At 40.1% G+C, this 27,998-nt stretch overlaps 1 protein-coding gene across 4 annotated transcripts in view; it reads left to right on the top strand.

The window, feature by feature from the left end:
* Positions 1–27,998, top strand: part of nsd3 (nuclear receptor binding SET domain protein 3) — a 98,600-nt gene that overhangs the window by 7,005 nt on the left and 63,597 nt on the right. For all 4 annotated transcript variants that reach the window (XM_073057863.1, XM_073057854.1, XM_073057873.1 and 1 more), the window contains exons 2-3: positions 2,617–3,341; positions 27,193–27,349. In XM_073057863.1, coding sequence (XP_072913964.1) covers positions 2,661–3,341; positions 27,193–27,349 — 838 coding nt within the window. In that variant the 5' untranslated portion in view covers positions 2,617–2,660. The remainder of the gene's footprint in view (positions 1–2,616; positions 3,342–27,192; positions 27,350–27,998) is intronic.

Raw genomic sequence — 27,998 nt, 5'->3', positions numbered from 1 at the left:
GTGAAATCTTATCACCTTAAACCAGCCAATACCTTGGATAAAAATCACTCTGCCTGCATTTGCATTTTAGTTTAGTTTACATTTTATCTGGCGGTTGAAAATGGGATATTTTTCCTTTTGAAGACGATCAAATATTTAAAGGAAGATATCTTCACATCATTTCTACATCTTCCTTGTCATCACCCCCAGCCTTCCCTGCTTTTCCATTTTAGGAAAGTACTTGTTTTTCTGTAATTTGGTGATTCATGAAGGGAAGTTCTCATTTTCACTGCTATTTTCAAATCCCTTCCATTAGGCATTAAGTGTCTAAATGACTGATTTTTGGGGTGATTCCTTTGGGTTAATGTGCTTATGATAATGTACTCCAGATTCACAGTTTTAAGTTATTTTCAATAAATTATAAATGCTCTAGCTTGTTATTCTTGGGCGTGACATGTCTAACTGTATGTCTGTAATAATAGCACTTTGTTTTTTGTTTATTGCAGTGTAAAAGCGACACAAATTAACACTTTTTGGGAGAAAGGCTGCAATCAAGCAATGTACAAACTGAGTTTCAGTGTAGATAAAATTAAGTGTGTTTCAGAATTTTATCTCGAGCAATGTAGAGGTTGGATACCCATGAACTAATCTCATGACACCTGAAAGTTACTTTATGAACAGAACTCATCAGGTGATAGGATACACACAGATCCCCCGCTCACCTGTGTAGGTGTGCACAGAAACCTTCCTTCTGTTATGTTCCATTTAAGGTGAATTGTTTTCCCTGAGGTTATATAGCCTGAGGCTAATTGGATGCCTTCTCTGTAGCAGAGCTTTTAAGTAATTTTGCCATGGAAGACTTGAGTTCAATCATTTTTCATAGTGGGTACTTTTGATGTCAGTTATTCACTAGTCTGCAGTACATCTTGAACCTGATGATGAGGATTGTTGGTGTTTTCCTTGGCCTATGATTCTTATGGTTATGCATGTGGCTAAAGAAAATTGCAATCACACAGCCTTTGCCTTGTGCCAATCACTTGCACATCAGTAACAATGGAGCAGAGCAAACGGTCAATTTGTTGTCCCTTTTTTTCGCAGTTTAACTGCAGTTGTGAACAATATTGTGTCTTCAGTTCCCTGTGAGGAGAATGGGTTAGCAACAGACAATGGTGTTTCTCAAGTGAGAGACAGTATTATTCTAAGGAAAGACTGGTATTTGGTGGAGCAAGAGTTTGTAAGGGAGTATCGGCATTGAGGATCGGAAATCTAAATAAAATATTCAAACACTTTGAAGTTCTGAATGATTTTGTATTGTTCAATTATCATTCAACTGTACTTGAATATAGCCAAACAAAACAGTGTTCCTCTGAGGCCAAGATGTAACACACATTACCATCAGCACAGAGCACAAATATGATTACAATTTCAGAAAAACAGTTACAAGGAACAAAAAAGAAGCCCAAGGTTCTTAGTGGCATGTCTGTAGAATTGATGGTAAATTGTCCTAGTCCAGTTTATTCTTCCACCAAGTGAACACTGGAGGGCAGCACTGATGGGAGGGTCTAGCCTCCAACTTGAGTACAGATTCCAGCATGCCCTGCAGGTACCCACACCACCTTGTCATCTTCGCTCCTGGTCGGCCTAGGCCTTGCCACAACCAAGGTAACGTAGCTGCCCTGCCATCAGTCTAGTGAACTGGACTTTTATTCTATATTACTAATGTCAAACAGGGTTTTGCGATCACAATAAAAATGTCCGAGACAGTCTTGTGCACTGTCCAACGGTACGCAATAAGTCCATGCGGCGACACAACAAACGGTATGCAATAAGTTTAGCTCCGTCGCTATTGAGGAACTCACTGATGGGGTGGACCTGCAGTACTTAATGTTCTTAGTTTCTAGTAGTGAGTTGTGATCATTAAAAAAATATATATACACACAATGAAAGGGCATGCCTTGATTGGACCAAAGTGGCTGCTGCGTCTAACAAAAAAAGTTTGCATTAATTCCATATGAAGTTCGAAACAAGTTTTCACTCTCATTTTCTGCCATATGGACGACTTTACCACAAAAAGCTATTGAAGTCAAGAAAATCATGTCATTAAATAGGAAGCACTAGAATTATAACAACGTAAAAGGATTTGTGCAGAGCTAGCAAATGGGACCAAATGACACCAGACCTTGTGTGTAGGAAAATGTCCCCAATGTTTTTTTAGGAAACATTTCTTAGGAAATATTTCTTACCCAAAATTTCTTATGAATAATCATTTGTTGTGTTACTGCCTTCAAATGAGTTAAGTGTTTTAACTTTTCCAGTATTTTGCTTCCCTTGTTTCAATGGTAATTCACTAAACTGTCAAACCAGGTGACTAGTCTAATCATTTTTTGAAAGAATTGGAATGTAATGGAAGACTCAAGAGTTTGTACAAAATCTTGAATGTTCGTAGAATAAAAACAATTATTTGTTAAGTCAGAATAATTTTAGCTGACTTTTTGTGTCATGCTGTGAATTTAGTGTCTGATATCAATTTATGGGTTGTGTTTTGCATGCCTTATTTTAGCAGGAACTTTGTTGTGAGTTGCCGCTTGTTAAATGGTGGGTAAAGATTAACAATGTACATTTGTCGTCATTCCATAGGCTCAACTGGAGAGAGGGAAAGTTGAGGATGCTGGGGCAACACGATGGATTTCTCCTTCACATTCATGAAAGGTATCATGGGAAACACGATTCAACTGCCACAACAACTTATTGATTCAGCCAATATGAGGCAGGTTCCTGACGTCCTGAATGCCAGTGGTGGCATTGGGGAAGAGAGAGGGCAATCGTATGAGGCTTCCCTACAACAAGGCTTTACTTATCCTGCTTCTGGAGCTGATACTATTCCACCAGTTACCAATGGCTACTCAAGCGTTAATATGTATGAATCACCGAGTAAATACCCAGCATATTCCCAACTCCCCAATGGGTCTGCCAACGGTTATGGCACATATAGGAATTTTGGTTCCAGTGACTATTACTTAGGAGAAAACTACTTGGTGAAGCAACATGAAATTCAGGAGAAAGTGCCCTCTCCACCTGTTCCTGAACCTGTCACCCCAAAGAAGACAGGCTCTCCGGAGATCAAGCTGCGAATAACTAAGACTTACCACAATGGGAAGACGCTATTTGAGTCCTCACTCTGTGGGGATCTTCTAAATGAACAGCAGGCTCTAGCAGCTGAATCCGCATTGTCTCGCAAGCAGAAAAGGGAAAAGAAGAAGAGAAGTAAACATGAATCTGTCAGTGCTGAGAGACAGGAACATAAAGTCATTAAGGTAGAGCATGAGGAATGCAAGACAGACTGTGGAAACTCTGTAAATAAGGTACAACTTCACTTTCATCAAATATCCAAAGAAATTGTAATGTAATTGTTTTCCATTATAATTCTTCTTACTGTTTGATTCCGTAAACATAACAGGCTGTTTTCCTTTGTCTGCTTAGACTACTTGTTAGAATTCTTTGGCATAATTTAAACAAACATGTGATGCCTCAGGACTACTTTCACCAGGTTCCATTCTCAACACTAGTGAGATAATGTACCTTAAAATGGCCTCTCTTCTGGCCAAGCTCTGTTATCTATACATCCCTTTATGAATCTAATCTCTCTTCTCTTGACTTGTTATTATTCCTTTGTCATCCTGATGTATGTTAACCTCCATGCTGATCTATGAAGATCTTTATTTATATTCGGCAGTGGTGCCCTTCCCTTCATGCTTTCCACCATAGACTATACTATGTAAAGTAGTCCGGTATTACAATTCTCTAAACACTTGTCTATCTCCAGTTCTCTTGTGCACTTACCTGTTGCCATTATTTTGCAATCAGTTATCAGCTGCCCAGGCTCTTAGGTTTGGCTATTCCTCACCAAAACTCCATTTCTGCTACTCTCTTGTCCTCAATATGACACTTCAAACTTTGGATATCTATTCTAATATCTTTGTGTTGTTGTCAAATTCTGTCTGGTGATCTCTTTGGGTCATTTAAAGTATTTTAAATGTATGTTGCTGTTTCCATATAATATAATTTGTCCCTATAAATACTCTATGTCAGGGGTGTCAAACTCATTTTAGGTCACGGGCCGGATTGAGCAAAATGCAGCTTCATGCGGGCCGGATCAGTCGGACGCGTGCGAACGCAGCTTTCGTTGCCTCCGTTATTTCAGCCTGCTCTCATGTGTCTCAGTCTCTGCTATAACTACAAAGTGTTTCACTTTACAAATTCCGTTTCTTATGAAGAAGACTGCCGAATAAACACTAAAAACCCTGAAAACCTGGTACCTGAATAAACTCAGCATTAGCCATATCATACGCCATAGGCGCTTCGATTACTGGGGCCAGCTTTAATAGTAATTAGATATTATCTCGCGGGCCAAAGATAATTCCACCGCGGGCCGGATTTGGCCCGCGGGCCTTGAGTTTGACATATATGCTCTATGTCCATTTTCGGTGCCAAATAGGGAACGCTTCATTGCCTACAACCAAGAAAATTGTAGCGTTTCGATTGGTGTGACTAAGAGTAGTGAATTGAGACAATACACCTCAGTAACATCCAAAGCAAGATTGGATTATTAATGTGCTTTTATTGTATCCCATGTTTTGAGTGTGTAATCATAGATTTTATTATTTGCAAACTAGTTCATTTTATTGGATAGCTTCCATGTATTTTCCATTGCATTTACAAGAAATTGGTTAAAGTGATGTTTTGCTTTTAGGATTCTGTTTTCTGTTCACTTTTTTTTGGAGCACAATGATGGCATCTTTAAAAACTTGTTCTTTGAAAGAAGATGTGTGCTGTAAGGCCAGAGCTTATCAAAGTGTGGATGAACTTTTTTTTAACTCCTTCTGTAGTTAAAATGTAAATGTTCCCAGGGCCTGCTCTTATAATGAAGTAAATTCCCCCAGAAGTCCTTGATGTAGAGGCTCTATGCCTCCACAGATGCTGCTAGTTCTATTGAGTTCTACCAGCAGTTTGTTTTCTGTAGCTCCAGACTACAGGATCTGCATTTTCTTGTCTCCTTCAAGAGGAAGTCTTACTTCACTTTATTGCTGAGCCAGTTTCACAGCAGATTTCTGTGCCTTTAGTGGTGGTGAAAAGTGTGCATCTATTGTTAACTTGCTCTTTATTTGAAGTACTGATGCAAAAGAATGAACATTATAGCAGTGAAAGACATTAAAACAAAGTAAGTACTGTCTTATTGTTGGAACTTAGTATGATGTCAAGATTATTTATTCCCTGGGTTTTTTCAAACTATGATGAAATTTTGGAATATCCTTTTACATTTTTGGCAGAAATAATTATACTCTTTGCACATTTGAGTTTTCTTCTGTTGTGAAACAATATCCTTTCAGGCGCTGAAGCATTCTTGTGCGCATGAAAATGCGAGAGCTGCACATATTGCTTCTCTACTTTAGTTAATGACTTGAGAGGACTTACTGCACCTCATTCCAGTTCATTGTAATAACGTAAGATGATTGCTTACACCCAAAGTTTCTTCTGCACGTGTTGGAATCCTGGAGCTATGGTTCTGGTTGTGGAGATGTTGTAAGCAAGTTGTAAGTCTGGCAGGGACAGACTCAAAAAACATATTGTAATAGATTGAGGATGTTATGCTGAAGCTTTGGCTATTAAAATTCTAGTGCAGACCCTTTTTTGTGCAGTTTGAGAATTTTGGAAGTCGATGCTGATGTACTATAAGTGAAACTGAAGCCTTTTGCCGATACCTCTGCTGCAGTTTGTGGGAGAATGCAATAACTCCATTTCATTAATCTCTTCACCATAGTTTCATCCTTGGGTGGTAGGGAAATTTTGGCGTTCACCAGTTTTGTTTTCTAGAAGGTTGCATTGGGTAGGAAATTATTAGGGAAGGGAACCATCTTGTATTTGTTCATACTGTTTAAGTAGTAGCTTCCTTGGTGAGCTGGCATGATTTTTGAAGCTGCCATTGAATTATTTTCATTATTCACCTTGTATTGTTTATTTTTAGAATTCTAAAGATTGAGTGCGAATCGAGGAAAATAATAATAAGTACTTTATTGATCCCGAGTGGGAAATTATTTTATTACAACAACAGCTTTTAAAAATAAACTTAGCAATAATAATAAATATAATGTTAACTAATAAAGTACAGAATAATATAAACAATTTACTAATGCAATAATGTACAAAATAATAAAGCAGACTATTGTACTATGTGTGTTCTATACTATACGTTGTACTATATCTGTGTGTTTTCCTGTCACATAGATGAACAGTTGTATATGCTTATTGGAGGCATACCAAAAAAACATATCCTGACAATCCAATTTTGATAAACTTGATGGCAATCAATTTTTAAAAATTTAAATCCTGTCAATCTTTTTAACAATCCTACCCCCTCTTATCTTATTTTAGGTGCAGTTAAACAGATGCAATGTTGATGTAACTTTCATAGTACGGCCTGATCTGCCATCATTGAACAATAGCATTTATGTTTCTTTTTGAAATACCTAGGCTTTGATCCAGATTAGGAGTCTAGAATATTTCTTTACTGTCTATATTCTGGATCCTGGTGCGAGTTGTGTTTTTTTACTCAGATGAACATAGAAGAGACTATTATTCACCTGTATTTGGCTTGTTGGACACATTACAGTACCATGAGCAACATCTAGAATGGATGTCTGAAACTTCAAGTTTGAAGTGACTTGTTACTGAGCTCTCCTTATCCTTCTTGCAGAATATTTTTCCCCACTGATTGTTTCTGGTAAAGCAAGTCCATCATTGCACGGTTTTTAATATAATTGGCCGTCATGGTTGACTGAAAATAGAATTAATGTTTGAAAAAGTCTGTAGTTTGAGATGGAAGACTGCTTTTATAACTTTGAGGTGAATCTATTAAAAAAATGAAAATTCAAGGTAACTGAAAGTTGTAAGATTTAAAATTGTGTTGTTTGTTTAATGAGTAGGTAAAATCCTAAAAGGGATTAATTAGGCTGGTGTATTTGTGAAAGATATGTGATGGAGTTTGGAGAATTGAGGAGAATTACACTGACATTCTGAAACACTGTAGCGATGTGCTACACACAGCGCTGAAATAACGACATGCAGTCGGTAAGTCGTTTCGAGACTAATTTATTCAAACTTCACAGCGCTGGCATTTAATCCCTAGCGCCTGCCCTCTCCGGGCGGAAATGACATCTGAGGTGCATTACCAAAGTCTCCCCCCGTGCGCTGGCTATTTGTGAGCTGGTTCACCTGCACAGCAAGTGGGTCGCCACATAACCCACCCCCACCCCCAGAACCGGCGACACACCCCCCAATGTCCACAGTCTGGATCAGCCTCTGTTTGGGAGGTCTGCCTCTGTGCCGCGGTGCCTGAACCTCGACTGGCTGCGCCAAGTCCACATGGGCTGGTTTGAGTCGGTCCACTGTGAAAACCTCCTCTTTCCCCCCAATGTCCAGAACGTACGTGCCCGGTGTCCGCCCCTTCGTACAAACACAAACTTACAGTCCTGCAGGTCTTTGGGTACATGGGTCGGGGTCTGTCCATGCTGTGAAGTCGGTGCGGGGGCCAGGTTGCTGAGCCTTTCGCGTAGTCTGTCCAGGACTGCTGTGGGTTCTTCCTCTTGCCCCCTTGGGGCTGGTATGAACTCTCCCGGCACGGCCAGAGGTGTGCCGTACACCAACTCGGGCACCATGTGCAGGGGGGAGGCCCATGGGCTGTCGGACCTCCGTTTGATCCCCAATTCCTCCATCCTCTTGAACTCCTCCTTTGCCAGGCGGAGCTTTTCCGGGGGGAGCCTTCGTGCGCGGGCGTGGAGGGGTGGTCCCTTAGTCGAGATGTGGTGCTGAACCCCGTGTCTGGGCATGGCTGCCGTGAATTGCGGTGCCAGAATCGATGGAAAGTCCACCAGGATTCTGGTGAATTTGTTGTCCGACAGCATGATGGAGTCCAGGTGTGGGGCCGGCAACTTGGCTTCACCCAGGGAGAACATCTGGAAAGTCTCGGCATGTACCAGTCTTTTCCCTTGCAAGTCGACCAGCAGGCTGTGAGCTCGCAAGAAGTCCGCCCCCAGGAGTGGTTGGGCCACGGCGGCCAGTGTGAAGTCCCACGTGAACCAGCTGGTGCCGAACTGCAGCTGCACTGTGCGGGTGCCGTAGGTCCGTATCGTGCTGCCATTTGCGGCCCTCAGGGTGGGTCCTGGCTTCCTGTTGCAGGTGTCATACCCCGTCGGGGGCAAGATGCTGATTTCCGCTCCGGTGTCGACCAAGAAGCGACGCCCGGACTGTTTGTCCCAGACGTACAAGAGGCTGTCCTGGTGGCCGGCCGCCATAGTCATTAGCGGCAGATGGCCATGGCCCTTGTAGGGTGGGCGACAACGGCGGGCTTTTGTGCCCCACCGCTGGTGGTAGAAACACCACTGTTCATTAGCCTCCTCACTCCTGCCTCTGTGTTGTGTGCGCCCCCCTGCCAGGCCTGGTCTGGTCCGCTGTTGGGTGCGTGGCCTGGTAATCTGACCGACGAACGCCACGCTCTCCCTCTTGGCTTTCCACAGCACGTCTGCCCGGGCCGCCACCTTCCGAGAGTCGCTGAAATCTGCGTCGGCCAGCAGCAGATGTATGTCCTCGGGCAGTTGCTCTAGGAACGCTTGCTCGAACATGAGGCAGGGCTTGTGTCCGTCAGCCAGGGCCAGCATCTCGTTCATCAATGCTGACGGCAGTCTGCCTCCCAAACCGTCCAGGTGAAGCAGGCGGGCACCCCACTCATGCAGTGAGAGGCCAAAGGTCCCAATGAGCAGCGCTTTGAATGCTTCATATTTGCCTTCTTCCGGGGGCGACTGTATGAAATCCGCAACCTGGGCGGCCGTCTCCTGGTCAAGGGCGCTCACCACGTGGTAGTAACGCGTGGAATCAGAGGATATCTGCCGAATCTGGAACTGGGCTTCTGCTTGGCTAAACCACACGCGTGGTCGCGGCGTCCAGAAAGTCGGCAGTTTTAGCGAAACTGTGTGAACAGATGAAGACTTGGTCATCTTTGGTCCAAATCCCGTTTGGGCCGTCGGGGTCACCAATGTAGCGATGTGCTACACACAGCGCTGAAATAACGACACGCAGTCGGTAAGTCGTTTCGAGACTAGTTTATTCAAACTTCACGGCGCTGGCATTTAATCCCTAGCGCCCACCCTCTCCGGGTGGAAATGACATCAGAGGTGCATTACCAAAGTCTCCCCTCGCGCTCTGGCTATTTGTGAGCCGGTTCGCATGTGCAGAAAGTGGGTCGCCACAACACATCCATATCAGGAAGGTGAAAATGCAAGATCTATTGAAGAATATCATGGAGGATAAGGGAAGAGTAGTGGGGCTCTGACAGATATTTGCATCTTTGTTAGCCACAGGTGATGGTTAATATTGTCCTCTTGGTCAAAAAGGGCACTTGGAATAAACGTAGAAGCTACAAGTTGGTTAGCCTTGTACTGTGGTGGAGAAATAGAAGCTTTTGAGGAACAGGATTTATGTCTACTTGGAAAGGCAGGGACTAATTAAGAGAAGATGGCATCAATATAAATTTCTGCAGGGAAAACAAGTTGTGTACCATAGGGATCAGTGCTGGGACCTTTGTACTTGGATGAGAATATAAGAGGTATGATCAGTAAGTTTGCAAGTGACACAAAAAGTGGAGTTGTAAATGGCAAAGAAAATAGAGCAAAGATACAATGCAACATGGATGTGCTGAAAAGTTGGTCAGAGCAGTGGCAGATAGAATTTGGTCCAGAATATGTGAGGCAATGCACTTTGGGAGGTCAGATTCTGGTGGGATATGGGGGCAGACCTTAGTGTTGATGGGCAGAGAGACCTTGGGGTGCAAGTCCGTAGCTCCCTGGAAGTGGTGATGCTGATGGATCAGATATTGGAATGTTTGTCTTCATTGGCAGATGAATTAAGCATAATAATTGGGACACCATGTTGGAGCTGTACGAAACAGCGGTTATGCTGCACTTGGAATATTTTCCACAGTTCTGGCCAACACGCTACAGTTGCAACAGGGAGGATGCTGAAGAGCTGGTCCAGGTTGTTGCCTGGGATGGAGGGTGACATCCTGGACAATGAAGAAATTAAATAGACTGGGGTTGTTCTCATAGAAGTATAGCAAGTTGAGGGGTGATCATAGAGAGGTTTATAAAATTATGCACTACAGTGGGGTAGCAAGGGAGAGTAGTGGTTAGCCAAATGCTATTACAGCACCAATGACCCGGGTTCATTTCTGCCGCTGTCTGTTACAAGGTTGTACATTCTCCCTTTGACCGCATGGGTTTGCTCAAGGTATTCTGGTTTTCTCCCACATCCCAAAGACCTACAGGGTAGTAGTTCAATCACTTACCTTGGTGTAATTGGGCAGCACAGTCTTGTTGGGCCTGTAACTGCCTGGCTAAAATATAGATAAGATGGATAAAATCTTTTTTTTTAAAAAAAAGGCATGGGAGTCCAGAACCAGAGGGCCCAGGTTTAAGGTGAGGGAGGAGAAATTTAAGAGATCTGTTGGATGTTTCCATAGAAAGGTGAACATTTGGAATGAGCTGCCAAAAGAGTGGCAGAGGAAAATACAATCACTGTGTCTAAAATGTGTTTGGGAAAGCACTTGGATAGGAAAATCAGAGGGATACAGGCCTCATGCAGGCACAGGGGTTAGCATGGATGGCTTGGAGAATTGGGCTGATGGGGCCCATTTCTGTGCTGAATGTTTTTACAATTCTGTCATATCTAAGGTGTATTTAAATGCATGTTTTGTGGTTAGAGGTGTTTTTTGTATGTGAGTTTGGCTGGACCTGCAGAAGGGTGAAGTGATAGTAGAGTATGTATATTTCAGGAGTGTTGGGGATTGGCTGTGGGTGAACAGTTTCTATATGGCTCCTTCTGAATTGTTGCTGAGTATCTCAGCTTAAACAGCCCAAGTAGGTTGAGTAATTACAGATTTCATGTATGAAATATTCTCCATATATCAGGGGTAAAAAAAATAGCAATTCTGCAACTTTATAAAGTGTGTGGTATCACCTGATTAAATATTTTTCAGGCTTAAAAGACTTGAAAGATTGTGCTAGCTGATTAGGCTCTTGCAGCTTTGCTCTCGTGGTTTTTGATGTTATTGAATTAATCCTTTGCAGCTACTTGCCAACATTCTGTCATCCTGTATTGAGCAACCCAAGTACAGAAGATGATGTAATCTCTCAGTACAAAACAGTACTAAAATACACAAGAAGTAAACCTCTTATTTATAAAGGTGTCAAGGAAACCTGTGCAGCAATATTCATAATACGAAAAGTCTTTTTTTTATTAAGACAGTATTTTTATCTCGATTAAATGATAGCCCCCAACCTAAGTAGGAAACATCATACATTCTTGAACAGTAGCTAAATCCTTACAGAATTACCGATTACAGCATCAGAAAGATTTGCTGATGGTGGGTGATGTGGATCTAAATTACTTATGTGGTCACACCTAAGCATTCAGTTCCATGAAACATTTTCTTGTTGCTATATTGTGTGAAATTCTCATTCTGGTATATGTCTGCACCCTGCCTCTAGGAGCTTTGCTTCAAAGGTACATTTAATGTCAGAAATGTACATCCTGAAATGCTTTTTCTTTGCAGCCATCCACGAAAACAGAGGAGTGCCCCAAATAATGAATGACAGTTAAATGTTAGGACCCCAAAGTCCCCCCAGCACCCCTCCCTCTTGCGCGTAAGCGGCAGCAAGCACAATCCCCTCTCCCCCCCACCTTTGTCTTTACAAAACGACAGTGAACAGAGTTAGATGCAATACATTTGTAATGGGTGAACTATTAATTTAAATTAAATTTTGTCAGTGCTTCCTTGCACATCTACTTTACCTCTTTGTAAAGCCCAGTATCCTGTGTGTTTTTAGCAGTTTCTGCCCTGCACTTTCAATAGTTTGTGCACACAACCCCACACTTCTCTGTTCCTACACCCATTTAGGAAGATATCGTTCAATTTATATTGCATCACCTTATTCTTAATGAAGTTCAACACTGCATTGTTCTTTAAGTTTCATCTGCAATGTATCTACTCATTTCACCAAGCTGCTGCTGTGGATCTCTTATTCTTCTTCTTACAGTTCTCTATGCTTCTAAGTTTTGTGGTATCAGTAGATTTGGAAATTATGCCTTGCCACCCAAATCTAAGTGATCAATAAATATTAAAGAATGTGGTGATGCTCATACTGATCTCTGGAGAATTACCCTTTATCTTTGTTCATCACTAATGAAAGTTTCTTTCATTTAGCCTATTTTTTAATCCCCGTCAGTCAAATCTACTACGTGGCATTTTATCCAAAAATCCTTTAAAAATCAAAAAGTGCATGAACTGCATTTTCTGCATTGGAAAATAAAGCTTATGAATTTACTACAGATTGAATTACAGACAGGCCTTGTTTGCCTTAATATTAAGTGAGCATAGATCAGAAGCACAAGGGATCCTGCAGATGCTGAAAATCCAGAGCAACTCACAAAATGCTGGTGGAATTCAGTAGGTCAGGCAACATCTATGGAACTGAATAAACAACTGACATATTAGTGTCCTGATGAAGGCTCTCGGCCTGAAATGTTGACTGTTTATTCATTTCCATAGATGATGCCTGACCAACTGAATCCTGCCCACAATTTGTATGTGTTGCTTTGAGCATAGATCAGTTTCAGTTTTTGTTCTGTTGTCCTGTATGGCTTAACCCTAGTTTATCCAGCCTCCCCTTGTACCTGATATCCTCTAATCCAGGCAGTATACTTGTGAACTTTGCACACTCCCCAAATCCTTTCGAACAATAGATTGACCAGAGTTGCACAAAATACTCTGTGCTGCAGAACCAAGAATTAATACAGCTGTAATTTCAGCTGACAGCGTCGTGCTCAAGCCACTGGAGTGGGACTCAAAGTTTGGACTTTGGCGGAATGTTCCTGCCCATTGGAGGAATATTGAAAGTGGGAGATTAAGTGGGTATGAAGAGAGAGGATGTGGGGGAGTTTAGAGCCAGAGGCCAAAGTCACAGAATACAAGGATGTTCTTTGGAGCTGTTGTGGAATTTCTTTAGCCAGTAGGTGGTGACCCTGGGGAATTTGTTACCACAGATGGCTGTGGAGGCCAATTCTTTGGGTATATTTAAAGCAGAGGTTTAATGATTAGTAAGAATGCCAAGGTTATGGAGAGAAGGCAGAGTGGGATTTGAGGGGGTAATGGAGTGGCGGAACAGACTCAATGGCCTGAATCTACTCCTATAATAGACTCGCCATTAAAAGTACATTGGTCAACTGACGTGAGTCAGCATCTTAAGGGAAGTGGGAGCAAACGTGAAATCTAATATTTTGAAAACAGTTTTTAAATTTTGCAATGAAGTGAAGGAGGTAAAATCTGGAAAATAGAACAGTACCATTTTGGTACCTAACATTAACCATCCACTAATCTCCACACTGGAACAGAAAACACTATCTAGTGTGTGCAGTAATTCCACAGAACTCTGAATGTGACCTGGCAGTGCATGAGTAAACTTGGCATAGTTTTACCTTTAGAATTTTGACAGTGAAGAGTTGGTGTGACATATCAAACTCTGGAATGTTTAAACCTGACTGTGAAAGGAGACCTCAGTCACGTTTAGTTGGAAGGAATCAAACCTCTGACTCAGAAGTGAATGAATCTTGTACTGTCCTATGTTGTTAGGCAGTTCCTCAGTGTTTTATTTGGAGGAAAGTTGTGTAGTTGGCAGGAGCTATTTACAGGTGTTTGTTTAGTACTATATGCTTTTCACCTACTAATATTGTCACTGACTTGGAATTATTTTTTTGTTTCACTTTGCAGATATCAGTATAGTCTGAACAGGCAACATAGAGATGAAAGGAAATAGAACAAGATTAACAATGAGATTTGTGTTCTCTGAAGGTTTTCATTGCTTGTGGTGTGCATAAAATAATTTATTTTCTGACAAATGTTAGTCATTTTAACAAGTTATAACCAAACTCAAGTATACAGCAAAGTAGTCAATGAATGACTCACACGAGGACTGATAGGTAGAGCATGGACATATTCTTGAATTGCTGTGATTTGAAACCTACAAACTGTATAATTGGATACTCTTGACTCTCTGATACTTGCCTGCTAATGACGAGCCATAATAGTATGTCAAATATCATCATTGCTGTGATGGCTAGTGTCATCCTGGGTATTTCTGTCTGGTAGTGAGGAAGAGGGTTTGAAAAGAAAGTCTACTCAAGGTTTTGGCCAAAGTTTGTGAGGAGCAGTAGTCTTAAGTAATACATTAGTTAACTGCACGATCATACAACATTAATAGTAGAATCAATCTGTGTTTAAGTGGTCAGGAGATAGTGAGTTTCTAGGGCAGCCCTATTAATGGAGGATATTAAACTGCATTGGAAGGAAGCAATTTGGTATTGATAGCAAAATTGTTGTAAACGACTAGCAAAAGCATATGAAAGCACATGGATCAGACTAAAAGTAGGATGAGGAATGAGCTAAGGTTGATTTTTAAAAATTGTTTTCAGCTGAATTTAATATAATTTAAAGGAAATTTCCTATTAGAGATCCATAAAACATTTCTTGTAATTCAGATTAACTATAATAGCAGTTTAAAAAGCTTTGAGTATACCAACCCTGAAGATTCTACATTTTATAAAAAGTAACTTCAAGCGGCTCTGAATCCTCTTCATTAATTTGGAAAAAGGTTTGTATCAATGTGGTATGAAAAGGAACAGTTTTTCACCTGTTTTTGACTTAAATTCAAGGTCACAGAATAAATGTTTAAACATGAGGTTTAGAGTGTAGTCATCAATCTGAAATATTAAATAAAATGTGAGGGTGGAAGATGGGGAATAAAGTAAAACGATTTCATAGTTCTGAGAAAAGGTTAACCCATGCTGTCTGACCTGCTGAGTATTCCCAGTATTGTCTATTTTTGTTTCAGTTTTCCAGTCACAGCAGTTCTTGACATGAAGTATTAATTGGGTTTCTCACTAGGTATTTCCTGACCCACTGAACATTTACAGTGTTTTCTGATTTATGGCACGTGAAAGTCACCCTTTATATCAAAGTATAACACTTCTAAATTTGGTAGATTTTTGTTTTAAAATTCCACAAATCCATTCCCATCATAAATTGATGGCTACATTTTGAATATTATTTTAATTCCCAGAATATTCTCCACTAACTGCTGTTACACTGTAAAGTGCAGATGTTGCTGGATGACATCTAAATTCATGAATTATGAATGTTGGATTCATTCAGGGAAACACATTCAATTGAAATTTGGGGAAAAGTGAAGAATATTTCAATAATTAGGAAATCCATGCTTTTGAGAGAATTGGCTCTTGAATGAGTTGTTACAGTGTGGAAGAAGAGAGTGGAAAGAGGTTTAAAGTTGAGTACTGTTGATAATTTGTGATCCATATAAACTGCTTGAACATCTGTACTATAGAAGTTGGCTTTTTGCTCTTGTTTAATTGTGTCCAGTGAAAGGATCTAAACAGATATATATATATCATACAAAGATAATGAAGTGGGATGGGAGAGGTTGGTGTGGGAAAACATGTTAGAAATGTAAAATAAATTTACAAAGGAGCAACTGATGTTTTCTGAAAATTCGATTTGGGAATGAGTCATCATGAGCACAGTTGTCAGTGAGTTTGTAGTGACATTAAGGTTCTTTTCAAGAAGATTGACCTTTTCATTTCAAATGGGTCAATGAAGAGCGGCACTGTTTTGGTGATTGTGGACTTGACCCAAGGATTTAGTATATGCAGGATGTCTGTAGTTGGGACATCCTGTAGAGTCTGTAGGGTTCTTGGAAGTGGGTAGGTGTGCAGCTGGAGTTGGAGTCCAGAGTGCTTGTATATTTAATTTGTCAAGCTGAAACTAACATGCATTAATTCATTGCAGCCTTTTATTTTAGATGTCATTTGCTTTAAAATGGCGCCTGGTTTTTTTACTAATCCGCAGGCAGTGCTTGCTACTCCCTATCCTTCATGAACAACAAAACCTTTATATTATTTTTCTTTTTTTTTACTATCTTAGGAGTTGCTATAATCAAAATCCATTTTGTTTTATTCTTCTCAGCCCAAGATGGCACAGCTCGATGGCAAACAGAAGAATGGCCCTTTCAGACTAGATACTTAGAAAACCTGATGAAACATGGAAATTCACTAATTAGTTCAGTAATTAAATACTCAGTTTATAAGACCATACGCATGTCCTGTTTAATGTAACAGTGCATATTTGGAGCAGTAGCAATATATTTTATAACAGATTTTTGGGGTGTTCTGGTTAGGTGAAGATGTCAGGCTACTCGTAAACTGGCTGTACATAATGAAATTTAAGGAAGACTTGTGTAAGACATTAAGTGGGCTGAACATAAAGACAAGAATGGTCCCTGCAATATTAACCTCCTCTTGTTTTTCTCATTTTGTCATATTCTATGCTTATTTGTTTAATCATGTTTTCCTGCAAGTCATTTGCCCTTGTGTGGTCACTTGTCTGTCTGCTGCCCAGTCACTTGCACTCTTCCCTTTCTGTTCACCCCTCCCAAAAAGAGAGTTGATTACTCAGTGGAAATACTTTGTTGAAATTCCCACAGTTTACATTTGGAGAGACTCCATATAAATACTCTGACTACAGTTAATAAATAGGTCAAAGTTTGAGGATCCTACAGAAAGTGCCTGCCACCTGAATCCAAAAAGCTTTTGTGCCACTGTCAGGGAATGCCAAGATGAGTACTCGGCCAAGATGATGAGTACTTTCCACTTGCTTAGAATCAGTGCTGTGCACAGCATCCATGAAAAGTTTTGAAAAAGCTTGGCTGTTCCCAAAATCAATAATCCAATTTTTTTAGGATGGGAAAGCAGGCACTTGGAAAATGCAAAGGATTTCATACTATGGTGCCTGAGTGAGTGCCATTTTGTAATGAGAATGTAATCTGAATTGCAGCTGATTCTTGTCGAATAAATATATACTATTAAATGGAGAAGCCAACCCTATGTTACTTAAAAATAGCACTGTGAAATTCTTTTTTTTTCTAAAGCTGGCTGTTAAGTATATTGCCAATTTAGATTGTGTGTGCCAGCATCAATAGTTGGACAAGTCACAGAAAGTTCCTTTAGCTTATCAATATGGCCGAACTCCAGAAAGACCTTGATAAAAGCTGACATGTTGGTCTTGTGAGCAGACTCTTGTCGCCTTGTTTACCTTCATAAATGTAATTAAAGTAATTGATCACTGTCTGGTATAGGGTGTTGCTACTGCACAAGATTGAAAGGAGCTACAGAAAGTGTAAAATTAGTCAGCTCCATCTTGGGTACTCGTCTCTGTAGTATCCAAGACATCTTCTAAGAGTGGTGCCTCAGAAAAGTGATGTCCATTATTAAGGACCGCCATCACCTAGGGCATGCCCTGTTCTTGTTGTTAGAATCAGGTGGGAGGTACAGAAGCCTGAAGAGACACACTCAGCGATTCAGAAATAGCTTCTTCCCCTGTGCCACACATGGACATTGAACCCATGAACACTATCTCACTTTTTTAAAATGTATATTATTTATGTTTTTGCACAATTTTAAATCTAGTTAATATACATGTATATCTTAATGTAATTGATTTCCTGATTCTTTTCCTTTCAATATTATCATTTATTGCATTGTCTGCTGCCGCTAAGTTAATGAATTTGATAATAAACCTGATTCTGGTTCTGACATGAATCACAAGCTTTACATCCATGGAGAAAGAAACAGTCTGACCAGTTGAGCTGCATTTTTTATTTTTAAATTAAAATTAAAAGTATCCACAGTTAAGATAAATTTGAGATTGAGAGCACAGTTACTCTTCCTGGTGTTCAGCCAATAGTTATTTTTCATTTCATTTTTCAATCTTTTTATTGATTTTCAAATAAAGAATATACAAATCAGAGGAGGAGTTTAGCAAACAGATAATATGAAAGACATAAACAGCAATAATAAAACAAAGTATATAATGTCAAAATCAAATAGGTATAATATTACGCTGTTATATATACAATGGTCAAAAAAAAAACAACTCATAGCAATCATAAAAAAAAGATTGGAAATTTTATTGATAAAGGAAAAAAAACCCCACTAACTAAACTGAAACAAAAAAAAGAGAAAGAAAAAAAGAAAGAAAAAGAAAGATTGGGCAGTCCAATTGAGGATAAAAAATTTTAAAAAAGAGAAAAAAAAAACATCCTTCCAGTCATCTCCGAACCTTCATGGATAAGGATTTTCCCCAAAGAAAATAAAGAAAAATAAATAAATACAAATAAATTAAATCATGTGAAAATATTGAGTAAAGGGTCGCCAGACTTGTTCAAAATTAAAGGATGTATCAAATGTCCGGCTTCTAATTTTTTCCAAGCTTAGACATGACATAATGGAGGAGAGCCAATAAAAAAAGCAGTAGGTGGGTTAGATTCTTTCCAGTGTAGCAAAATAGCTCTCCTAGCCAGTAAAGTTGAAAAAGCTATCACATGTTGGGCGGAAGCAGACACCTTGCTTGCTTCCTCTGGAATAATCCCAAAAATTGCTGTAAGTGGATTAGGTTGAACATCCACATCTATAACTTTAGATAATATTCCAAACACATCCCTCCAAAAATTGTTTAAACTTACACATGACCAAAGCATATGAGTTAGAGCAGCCACTTCTGCGTTACATCTGTCACAAATAGGGCTTATATTAGGAAAAACATGCGCCAATTTATCTTTGGACATATGGGCCCTGTGTACTATCTTAAACTGAATTAAGGTATGGCATGCTCAGATAGATGAATTATTGACTAAATAATAAATTTTACTCCATTGATTATCTGAAAGTGAATGTTGAAGTTCTACTTCCCAGATGCTTGAACCCTTTCATTAGGCGACATGCAAGCATTCATTAACTGTTTATAAATGATAGCTATTAATCATTTTTGAAAAGTTTTAAACTGAAAAATAGCATAAGTCAAATTTAAAGAGCAGGCTGAGGGGTAATTCGGTAAAAAAAAATCACAAAAAATTCCTAACCTGTAAATATCTGAAAAAATTGTATTAGAGATAACATATTTATCCATTAACTGTGAAAAAGACATTAAACAGTCTTGTAAAAACAAATCTAAAAAAGTTTTTATTCCATTAATTTTCCATGTTAAAAAAGCCTTATCCAAAGGTGATGTTTTAAAAAAGAAATTAGAATAAATATTACTAGAAAGTAGAAAATCATTTAATTCAAAAAATCTACGAAATTGAAACTAAATTTTTAAGTAGGGATTAGGGATTCTAATTCTGTGCAGGGTATTAGGAGAGGGCATAAATTACATAAGGTTTCGTTATACGCGGGCGATTTATTAGTTTACATTTCAAATCCTAGGAAATCTATTTCTTTTATGTTATCTATATTTATGGAATTTGGTATTTTTTCTGGATATAAACTTAATTTACATAAAAGTGAGTTATTTCTTATTAATAATTATTCTGATAAAATACCTTTTAATATTGCCAAAAACCATTTTACTTGGTATCAAAATTACTAAAAAAAATTTAAGACCTATATAGGTATAATTTCTTCCCTTTAGTTGAATATACTCAACAGGCGTTTTCTAAATGGTCACCTATGTCAATGTCATTGATAGGTTGAATAAATGCTATAAAAATGGTTACTCTGCTGAAATTTTTATATATATTTCAAGCAGTTCCCTCTTTTGTTCCAAAAACATTTTTTGATAAAATAGATTCTCTGATTTTTGTCTTATGTTTGGAATAATAAAAGCTCTAGAGTGAATTACCTTTTATTGCAAAAATAAAAAAAAGATGGAGGACTGGCTTTACCAAACTTTAGATTTTATTATTGGGCAATTAATATTCATTTTATTAATTTTTGGATTTATGATATAGACAACCAAGATCACCCTTCATGGTTACAGTTGGAGGAAAATTCAGTAATGGGGTTTTCGTTAGCTTCTTTATTAGGAGCTCCTCTTCCGTTTTTGCTCTCCAGAATAGGTTCAAGTTATTTTTCATCTAACACCAGAATCAAGATCAGTTTGGGAGTTTGCTGTGCAGAAATAGATTTGTCTTTTTTTGCATTGCAGCAGCCACTAAATTGGCTATAAAGCCCTTTGGGAGAATTTGTGAGATATAGTTTTGAAAGATACTTTGGCAGTGCAAGTCTTTCTTCTCTTGCTAAACTCCCATTACAAAAACTGAAAAACAGTCAATGATAATGCTGACTTTATATCTTGCAGTGATGTAAACTATTTACTGAATGTTTGTTATGCTGGTCATACCTAGGCATTTATTTTGTAACCTGGCTGGTTAGAAATGTGCCTGCACTACCTTCAGTTGGTTCTCTTGATCAAGTTTGTCTTGGTCGTAGCATGAATTGCAATCTTTGATACATCACACCATTTATTTGCCTATCATTTTGCTTATTGGATTGTTCAGTTTTCAGACTGTGATCATTGCTTCTCATTCCACAAACCCTTTTTTCTGGGATGCTTTCTGTTGATTCTCAGTAATACATAGAAAAACACATTTAAAATATTTTGATCAATTATTTTGTAAATTTCTGCTCAGTAATGCCAGCATTCATACTAGAGTAAAGAAGCTAATGTGTCACATTTCTTTGTACTAAGCTAAGCCATATAAGGTAGTGCTGCACATCTTTTGGTGATTTGGAAGCTGATGATGTAACCCAGCTTTCTGAGATGCTTTGTGGTGGCACATAGGCTGAGTGGAAATGAGAGATGTGGGTTGAAAAAGGTCTGGTGTGGAAAGAAACTGTGTTAAAGTATACAAAGCAAATCAATCAGTTTCAATATGTTTCAGTAACTTTTTAAAGAAAGACAGTAGCTGGGGGAGAACAATTAAAATGCACAACCTGTGTTAATCTGGGTAATTCTATCTGTAATTTTATAACCTGTACACTATTTGGGTACATCTCCCAGCTTACCAAATTTTTTGATTTCCTGTGCAGTATTTTCAGGTTTAGTCTGAGGTCTAAACTCTGATTATATGCAAAACTCTTGGCAGAAGGTGATGTTGAGCAAGTAAGTTTCTTTAATGTGGTTCGGATGCCGATAGGCATTCATGGAGTCTTGTATGAATTTTACAACTGAACTGGGAAGTTTATGAAAAAGGATCTAGTGCATTCCCAGTGTCTGTGACAAATAAACTCTTCTTGGGCTATCAATTTTAACCGACATTTCATTGACAAACTATACCAGCTTCAGCCTTGGTTAAAATCGATACCTGTGCCTGGCTGGAACCCGAGAAGAGTTTACTTGAGAAGTTTATGCTTGGGACATTCCTCTTTTTACCATTGAACCCTTCCTTAGAAATGCACTTGTCTGTTTCACAGCCTAGGAGATTCCCACTGCCAGCAAAAGTAGGAATTTGACATTTGTAGAGATTTTCATTTAAGAAAGAAACCAAGTTTAATCCCAGAGACCAGTTTTATTATAGTTCACAAATGTAGTGCCACAAATGACAGTACTATAGTCCCCTCTAATTGTATCTCCCCTTGCTTTATTTTCTCTTCTCCCACCCCACCTTTACTCTTCTCTTCCACTACCATCTTTCACTAATATAGTTTCTTAACCCACTCCTTCAGTTTTGGACTCATCAAAATAAAATGTAGACCTAATGAAATATTAACTGGAGTAGCAGCTGTATGCAAATGAAGGTGGGGTTTTGGAATCTGTTGACAGAATCTGTTAATGGTAGGGCATGGACTTGGAAACACTTTTTACCAATTGAAATATGAAAAGTAGTACAATTAAATTACAAAATAAATGGGGCAAAAAAGGGAATAATGAAGTAGTGTTGATAAGTTCAGGGACTGTTCAGAAATCTGGTGATGGAGAGGAAGAAGCTGTTCCTAAGTTATTGAGTGTGGGTCTACAAGTTCCTCCCTGATGGTAGTATTGAGAAGAAGGCACGTGAGGTCCTTAATGGTGGATGCCACCTTCTTCTGACACTGCATTTTGAAGATCCTTTTGATCACGGGGAGAGTTGTAACTGTGATGGCTGAGTCTACAATCCTTTGCATTGGAGCCTCCATACCAGGCTGTGATGTAACCTGTCAGAATGCTCTCCACTGTATATCTATAAAAATTTACAAGAGTTTACAAGAGTGTTCCCTCCTGACTTCTCCTTCCTGAAATCCACAGTCAATTTCTCGATCTTGCTGACGTTAAGTGTGAGGTGGTGATTGTTGTGAAATCACTTAACCAGCCCACTCCTTTAATGCCTCCTCATTATCATCTGAGATTTCACTAACAACAGTGATGTTGTTTGTCAGTCTACAAGTGGCATTTGAGCTGTGCTTAACCACAGAATCATGATTGGAGACAGGGTAGAACAGTGGCTTAGCACACATCCTTCAGGTGCCCCTGTGTTGATTATCAGTGAGGAGGTAATGTTATTACTGATCAGTACTCCCGATGAGGAAGTCAAGGATTCAGTTGATGAGGGAGGTACAGAAGCCCAGGTTTGGAAGCTTGGTGATTAATACTGAGGGGATAAAGGTATTGAATGCTGAGCTGTAATCAATAAAGAGCAGCCTGGTGTGTATTTTGTTGTTGTGATGGTAGGTGAATTGCAGCCTGTCCAGGGTAGGGGTGGATTCTAGCCATAACCAAGCTCTTGTAGCACTTCATTATGGTAGATCAGAATCATATTTATTATCTCTTGACATATATTGTGAAATTTATTGTTTTGCAGCTGCATGACATTGCAAGACATACAAATCACAATAACTTACAAAATAAATAGTGCAAAAGATGAAATATAAGATAATGGACTCTTAAATCTGATAGCAGAGGGGAAGACGTTGTTTTTAAAACATTGAGCATGGGTCTTCAGGCTCCTTCGCCTTCCTGATGGTAGTAACATGAAGAGGACATGTCCTGAATGATGAGGGTCTTTAATGATGAATGCTTCCTTCTTGAGGTGCTGCCTCTTCGAAAATGACCTTGATGGTAACCCTCACCCTAATGCTCATGATAGAACTGGCCATGTCTACAACCCTCTACCTCTTACGATCCTGTGCATTGGTGTATGAAGCAGCCAGTCAGAATTCTCTCGTCATAAGCCTATAGAAATTTGTAAGGGTCTTTGCTGGCGTACCAAATCTCCGCAAACTCTTAATGAAGTATAGACATTGGTGTGCCATCTTCATGATTGTATTTAGGTCAGGTTAGCTCCTCTGAGATGCTGCCCACCCTTTCCACCACTGAGCACTCAATGACAACTGGTATGTGCTCTTCCAACTTTCCTTTTCTGAAGTCCATGATCAATTCCTTGGTCTTGATAACACTGTGTGCAGAATCAGTTGAACTCTTTTAATTTTTTTTTGTGTCAGCACTTAACAAGACTTTTGTCAAGGTCCTGATAGTAGACTGGTTGGGAAGATGAGGTTATATGGGGATCTGGGTGAGCTAGACAATCGGAAACCAGATGACCTTGGTGGGAGGGAGGGTTAAGAGTGGATTTTCTTGATGGAAGGCATGAGGCCAGTGTTGTGGCGCAGGCACTGGTGCTGTGTCCTCTGTTGTTTGTCATGTATATAGTTAATGATTTGGATGAGAATTTAGGTGGTAGGATTAGTAACTTAGCAGGTGACTCCAGAATTGAATGTAATGGAAGTGGTGACACAGGTAAATAAGGTTCTAAGATGACACATGGGGCACTTGTCTTAATGGATTGGACATTAAGTACAAAAGCTGAGACATAATGATACAGTGTTAAGACGCTAGTAATATCACACGCCACATGGATGTTGCTGGGAATGGAAGGGTTGAGTTATAAGGAGATAAAGGATAGGCTGGCACTGTTTTACTTGCAGTGAAAGAGCTAAAGTGATGATCACAGTGAGGTTTATAACATCATGAAGGGCATAGAAAAGATAAATGGTGTGAGTCTTTATCCTAAGTGAGGTCAAGTCAAGTCAAATCAACTTTTATTGTCATTTCGACCATAACTGCTGGTACAGTGCATAGTATTAAAATGAGACAATGTTTTTCAGGACCATGGTTTACATGACACAGTACAAAAACTAGACTGAACTACTTAATAAAAAAAAAACACAGAGAAAGCTATACTAGACTGCAGACCTACATTGGACTGCATAAAGTACACAAAAACAGTACCGGCATTACAGTAAATAATAAACAGGACAGTAGGGCAAGGTGTCAGTCCAGGCTTCGGGTATTGAGGAGTCTGATAGCTTGGGGGAAGAAACTGTTATGTAGTCTGGGTCGTAAGAGCCCGAATGCTTCGGAGCCTTTTCCCAGATGGCAGGAGGGAGAAGAGATTGTATGACGGGTGCATGGGGTCCTTCATAATGCTTTTTCCTTTGCGGATGCAGCATGTAGTGTAAATGTCTGTGAGGGCGGGAAGAGAGACCCCGATGATCTTCTCAGATGACCTCACTATCCACTGCAGGGTCTTGCGATCTGCGATGGTACAATTTCCGAACCAGGCAGTGATGCAGTTGCTCAGGACACTCTCAATGCAACCCCTGTAGAATGTGATGAAGATGTGGGGTGGGAGATGGACTTTCCTCAGCCTTCGCAAAAAGTAGAGACGCTGCTGGGCTTTCTTTGCTATGGAGCTGGTGTTGAGAGACCAGTTGAGATTCTCCGTCAGGTGAACACCAAGAAATTAGGTGCTCTTTACGATCTCTACCGAGGAGCCGTCGATGTTCAGCGGGGAGTGGTTGCTCCATGCCCTCCTGAAGTCAACAACCATCTCTTTTGTTTTGTTTACATTAAGAGACAGGTTGTTGGCTCTGCACCAGTCCTTTAGCTGCTGCACCTCCTCTCTGTAAGCTGACTCATCGTTCTTGCTGATGAGACCCACCACGGTTGTGTCATCGGCGAACTTGATGATATGGTTTGAGCTGTGTGTTGCAACACAGTCATGGGTCAGCAGAGTGAACAGCAATGGACTGAGCACACAGCCCTGGGGGGCCCCCGTGCTCAGTGTGATGGTGTTGGACATGCTGCTCCCGATCCAGATTGACTGAGATCTCCCAGTCAGGAAGTCTAGGATCCAGTTGCAGAGGGAGGTGTTCAGGCCCAATAGGCTCAGCTTTCCAATCAGTTTCTGAGGGATGATTGTGTTGAATGCTGAACTAAAGTCTATGAATAGCATCCAAACGTATGTGTCTTTTTTGTCCAGGTGGGTTAGGGCCAGGTGGAGGGTGGTGGCAATGGTGTCATCTGTTGAGCGGTTGGGACGGTATGCAAACTGCAGGGGGTCCAGTGAGGGGTGTAGCAGGGTCTTGATATGCCTCATGACGAGCCTCTTGAAACACTTCATGATGATGGATGTAAGTGCAACGGGACGGTAGTCATTTAGGCAGGACACTGGTTAGTACCTTGGTTGTTAGAAGTTAGAAGAATGAAGCAAGATCTCATTGAAACCTACCTACCCCTCTGACCCTCAACACAGCTGCCCCTCAGGGCTGTGTCCTAAGCCCCCTCCTTTACTCTCTGTTTACCCATGACTGTCACCACCTACAGCTCAGAATCAGACTTTAATCGCCAAGTACCTATGCACATACAAGGAATTTACTTCCGGCAGATGTTGTCTCTCTGCTTATAACAATAATAATGATAAATATAAATGAAAATATAGATTATACATACAGGTAGTGCAATCCAAGTAATAGTTAGCCGACAGTTAACCGGCAGTTAACTGTTCAGCAAAGTGACCGCAGTAGGGAAAAAACTTCTCCAGTGCCTATTAGTCTTAGTCTGGAGGGATCTGAAGCGCCTACCAGATGGAAGCAGATCAATCTAATAATTAAGTTTGCTGACGACACTACATTGATTGGCCTTATCTCAAATGATAATGAGGCAGCCTACAGAGAAGTCATCACCTTGACACAGTCATGTCAAGGAAATAATCTCTCCCTCGATGTCACAAAAACAAAAGAGCTGGTTGTGGATTACAGGAGGAATGGAGACAGGCTAACCCCTATTAACATCAATGGATCTGGGGTTGAGAGGGTGAACAGCTTTAAGTTCCTTGACATACACATCACCGAGGATCTCACGTGGTCTGTACATTCTGGCTGTGTGGTGACAAAAGCTCAACAGCACCTCTTTCACCTCAGATGGTTGAGGAAGTTTGGCACGTGTCCCCAAATCCTAAGGACTTTTTACAGGAGCACAATTGAGAGCATCCTGACTGGCTACATCATTGCCTGGTATGGGAACTGTACTTCCCTCAATCACAGGGCTCTGCAGAGAGTGGAATGGACAGCCCAGCGGATCTGTAGATATGAACTTCCCACTATTCAGGACATTTGCAGAGGCAGGAGGGTAAAAGGGCCAGAAGGATCATTGTGGATCTGAGTCACACCAACCACAAACTGTTCCAGCTGCTACCATCTTGGAAACGGTACCACAGCATAATAGCAGGACCAACAGGCTCCAGGACAGCTTCTTCCAACAGGCCGTCGGACTGATTAATTCATGCTAATACAATTGTATTTCTATGCTATATTGACTGTCCTGTTGTGCATACTATTTATTACAAATTACTGTACATTGCAGATTTAGACGGAAATGTAACATAAAGATTTTTACTCCTCGTGTATATGAAGGGTGTAAGAAATAAAGTCAATTCAATTCAATGTTGTTGATAGGCCTAAATAGAGTGGATGTGGAAAGAATGTTTCCTATAGAGGGGGAGTCTGTGACCAGAGGCACAGCCTTAGAGGGATTTCCATTTAGAATGGAGATAAGGAGGAATTCCTTTAGACAGAGGGTGGTGAATCTGTGGGATTTGTTGTCACAGGAGGCCATGGAGGCCAGGTCATTGGGTGTATTTAAGGCAGAGTTTGATAGGTTCTTGATTAGTCAGGGCGTGAAAGATTATGGGAAGAAGGCAGGAGAATGGCATTGAGGGAAAATGGATCAATCATGATGAAATGGCGGAGCAGACCCAATGGGCTGAATGGCCTGATTCTACTCCTGTGTCTTATGGTCTTTCTTTTGCTCTGGTCTTTGCTTCCTAATTTCTGGCCATGCCAAGCCTTTGAAAGCAAAGTATTTTAGCTTCCTGCCCTGTGCTTGTGCCAAAATAATCTGCTGTGATAACATCCTGTTTACTAAACTTGTCATCTTCTCTGTTTCAGGCCTATCAGTTACCAGACTCTGGAAATCAGTTGGTAGTTTCAACGTTTTACCAGGTTGGAGACTTGGTGTGGACTAAGGTTGGCACTTATCCCTGGTGGCCTTGTATGGTGTCCTGTGATCCGTTACTGCAGGTTCATACCAAGATCAACACAAGAGGTAACAAGAATAATTGGCATTATGAGGTTTCCCTTGAAGCAAAACTCTTCCTTTGAATTAGCCAGCTATCGATAGAATACTGTATTTCAGCTTTTGGTGTGGGACTAATTCAGCAATTAGCTTGTTGAGGGAATTTCTCTGGAAATTACCAACTATTGCTTTTGTTGGAATGAAATGCTGTCAGTTTACATGATGTCCAATGCTTAGCCTTGTTTTTAGCCTTTTATAACTGTTATTGTGAAACATAAGGCTTGCTGTAAATTATTGTGGTCACTATGTCATAAGTTACATTGGCAGTGCAGCAATAAATATAAACAGGAACACAAGTTCCCACACATTTTTAAGATCTCGGAGGCAGACATTTGCTTCACCCTGGAGGAGTCTGCAGATTCTCTTCCTTCACTGGAAGTTCTATTTGGTTTTTAAATGACTCCAGTGTTTTCTGTATTCATCTGAAACAATATGGAAATACATTTCACCTAGACCATAAAATATTGGAGAAGAATTTGGCCATTCAGCCCATTGCTTTTTGATATGTTACGGAGAATCTACTGAAATCTTGCATTGACTTTGTCTCTAGACAATATCTTTTGCAAGGTACAACCTTGTTCGTTGGCTAAAATAGTATTCTGAATTTGCCCAAAATATA

The sequence above is a fragment of the Hemitrygon akajei genome, chromosome 1, assembly GCF_048418815.1.
Source record: "Hemitrygon akajei chromosome 1, sHemAka1.3, whole genome shotgun sequence".
Classification (NCBI taxonomy): Eukaryota; Metazoa; Chordata; class Chondrichthyes; order Myliobatiformes; family Dasyatidae; genus Hemitrygon; species Hemitrygon akajei.
This window is presented reverse-complemented; position numbering and strand designations above follow the sequence as displayed.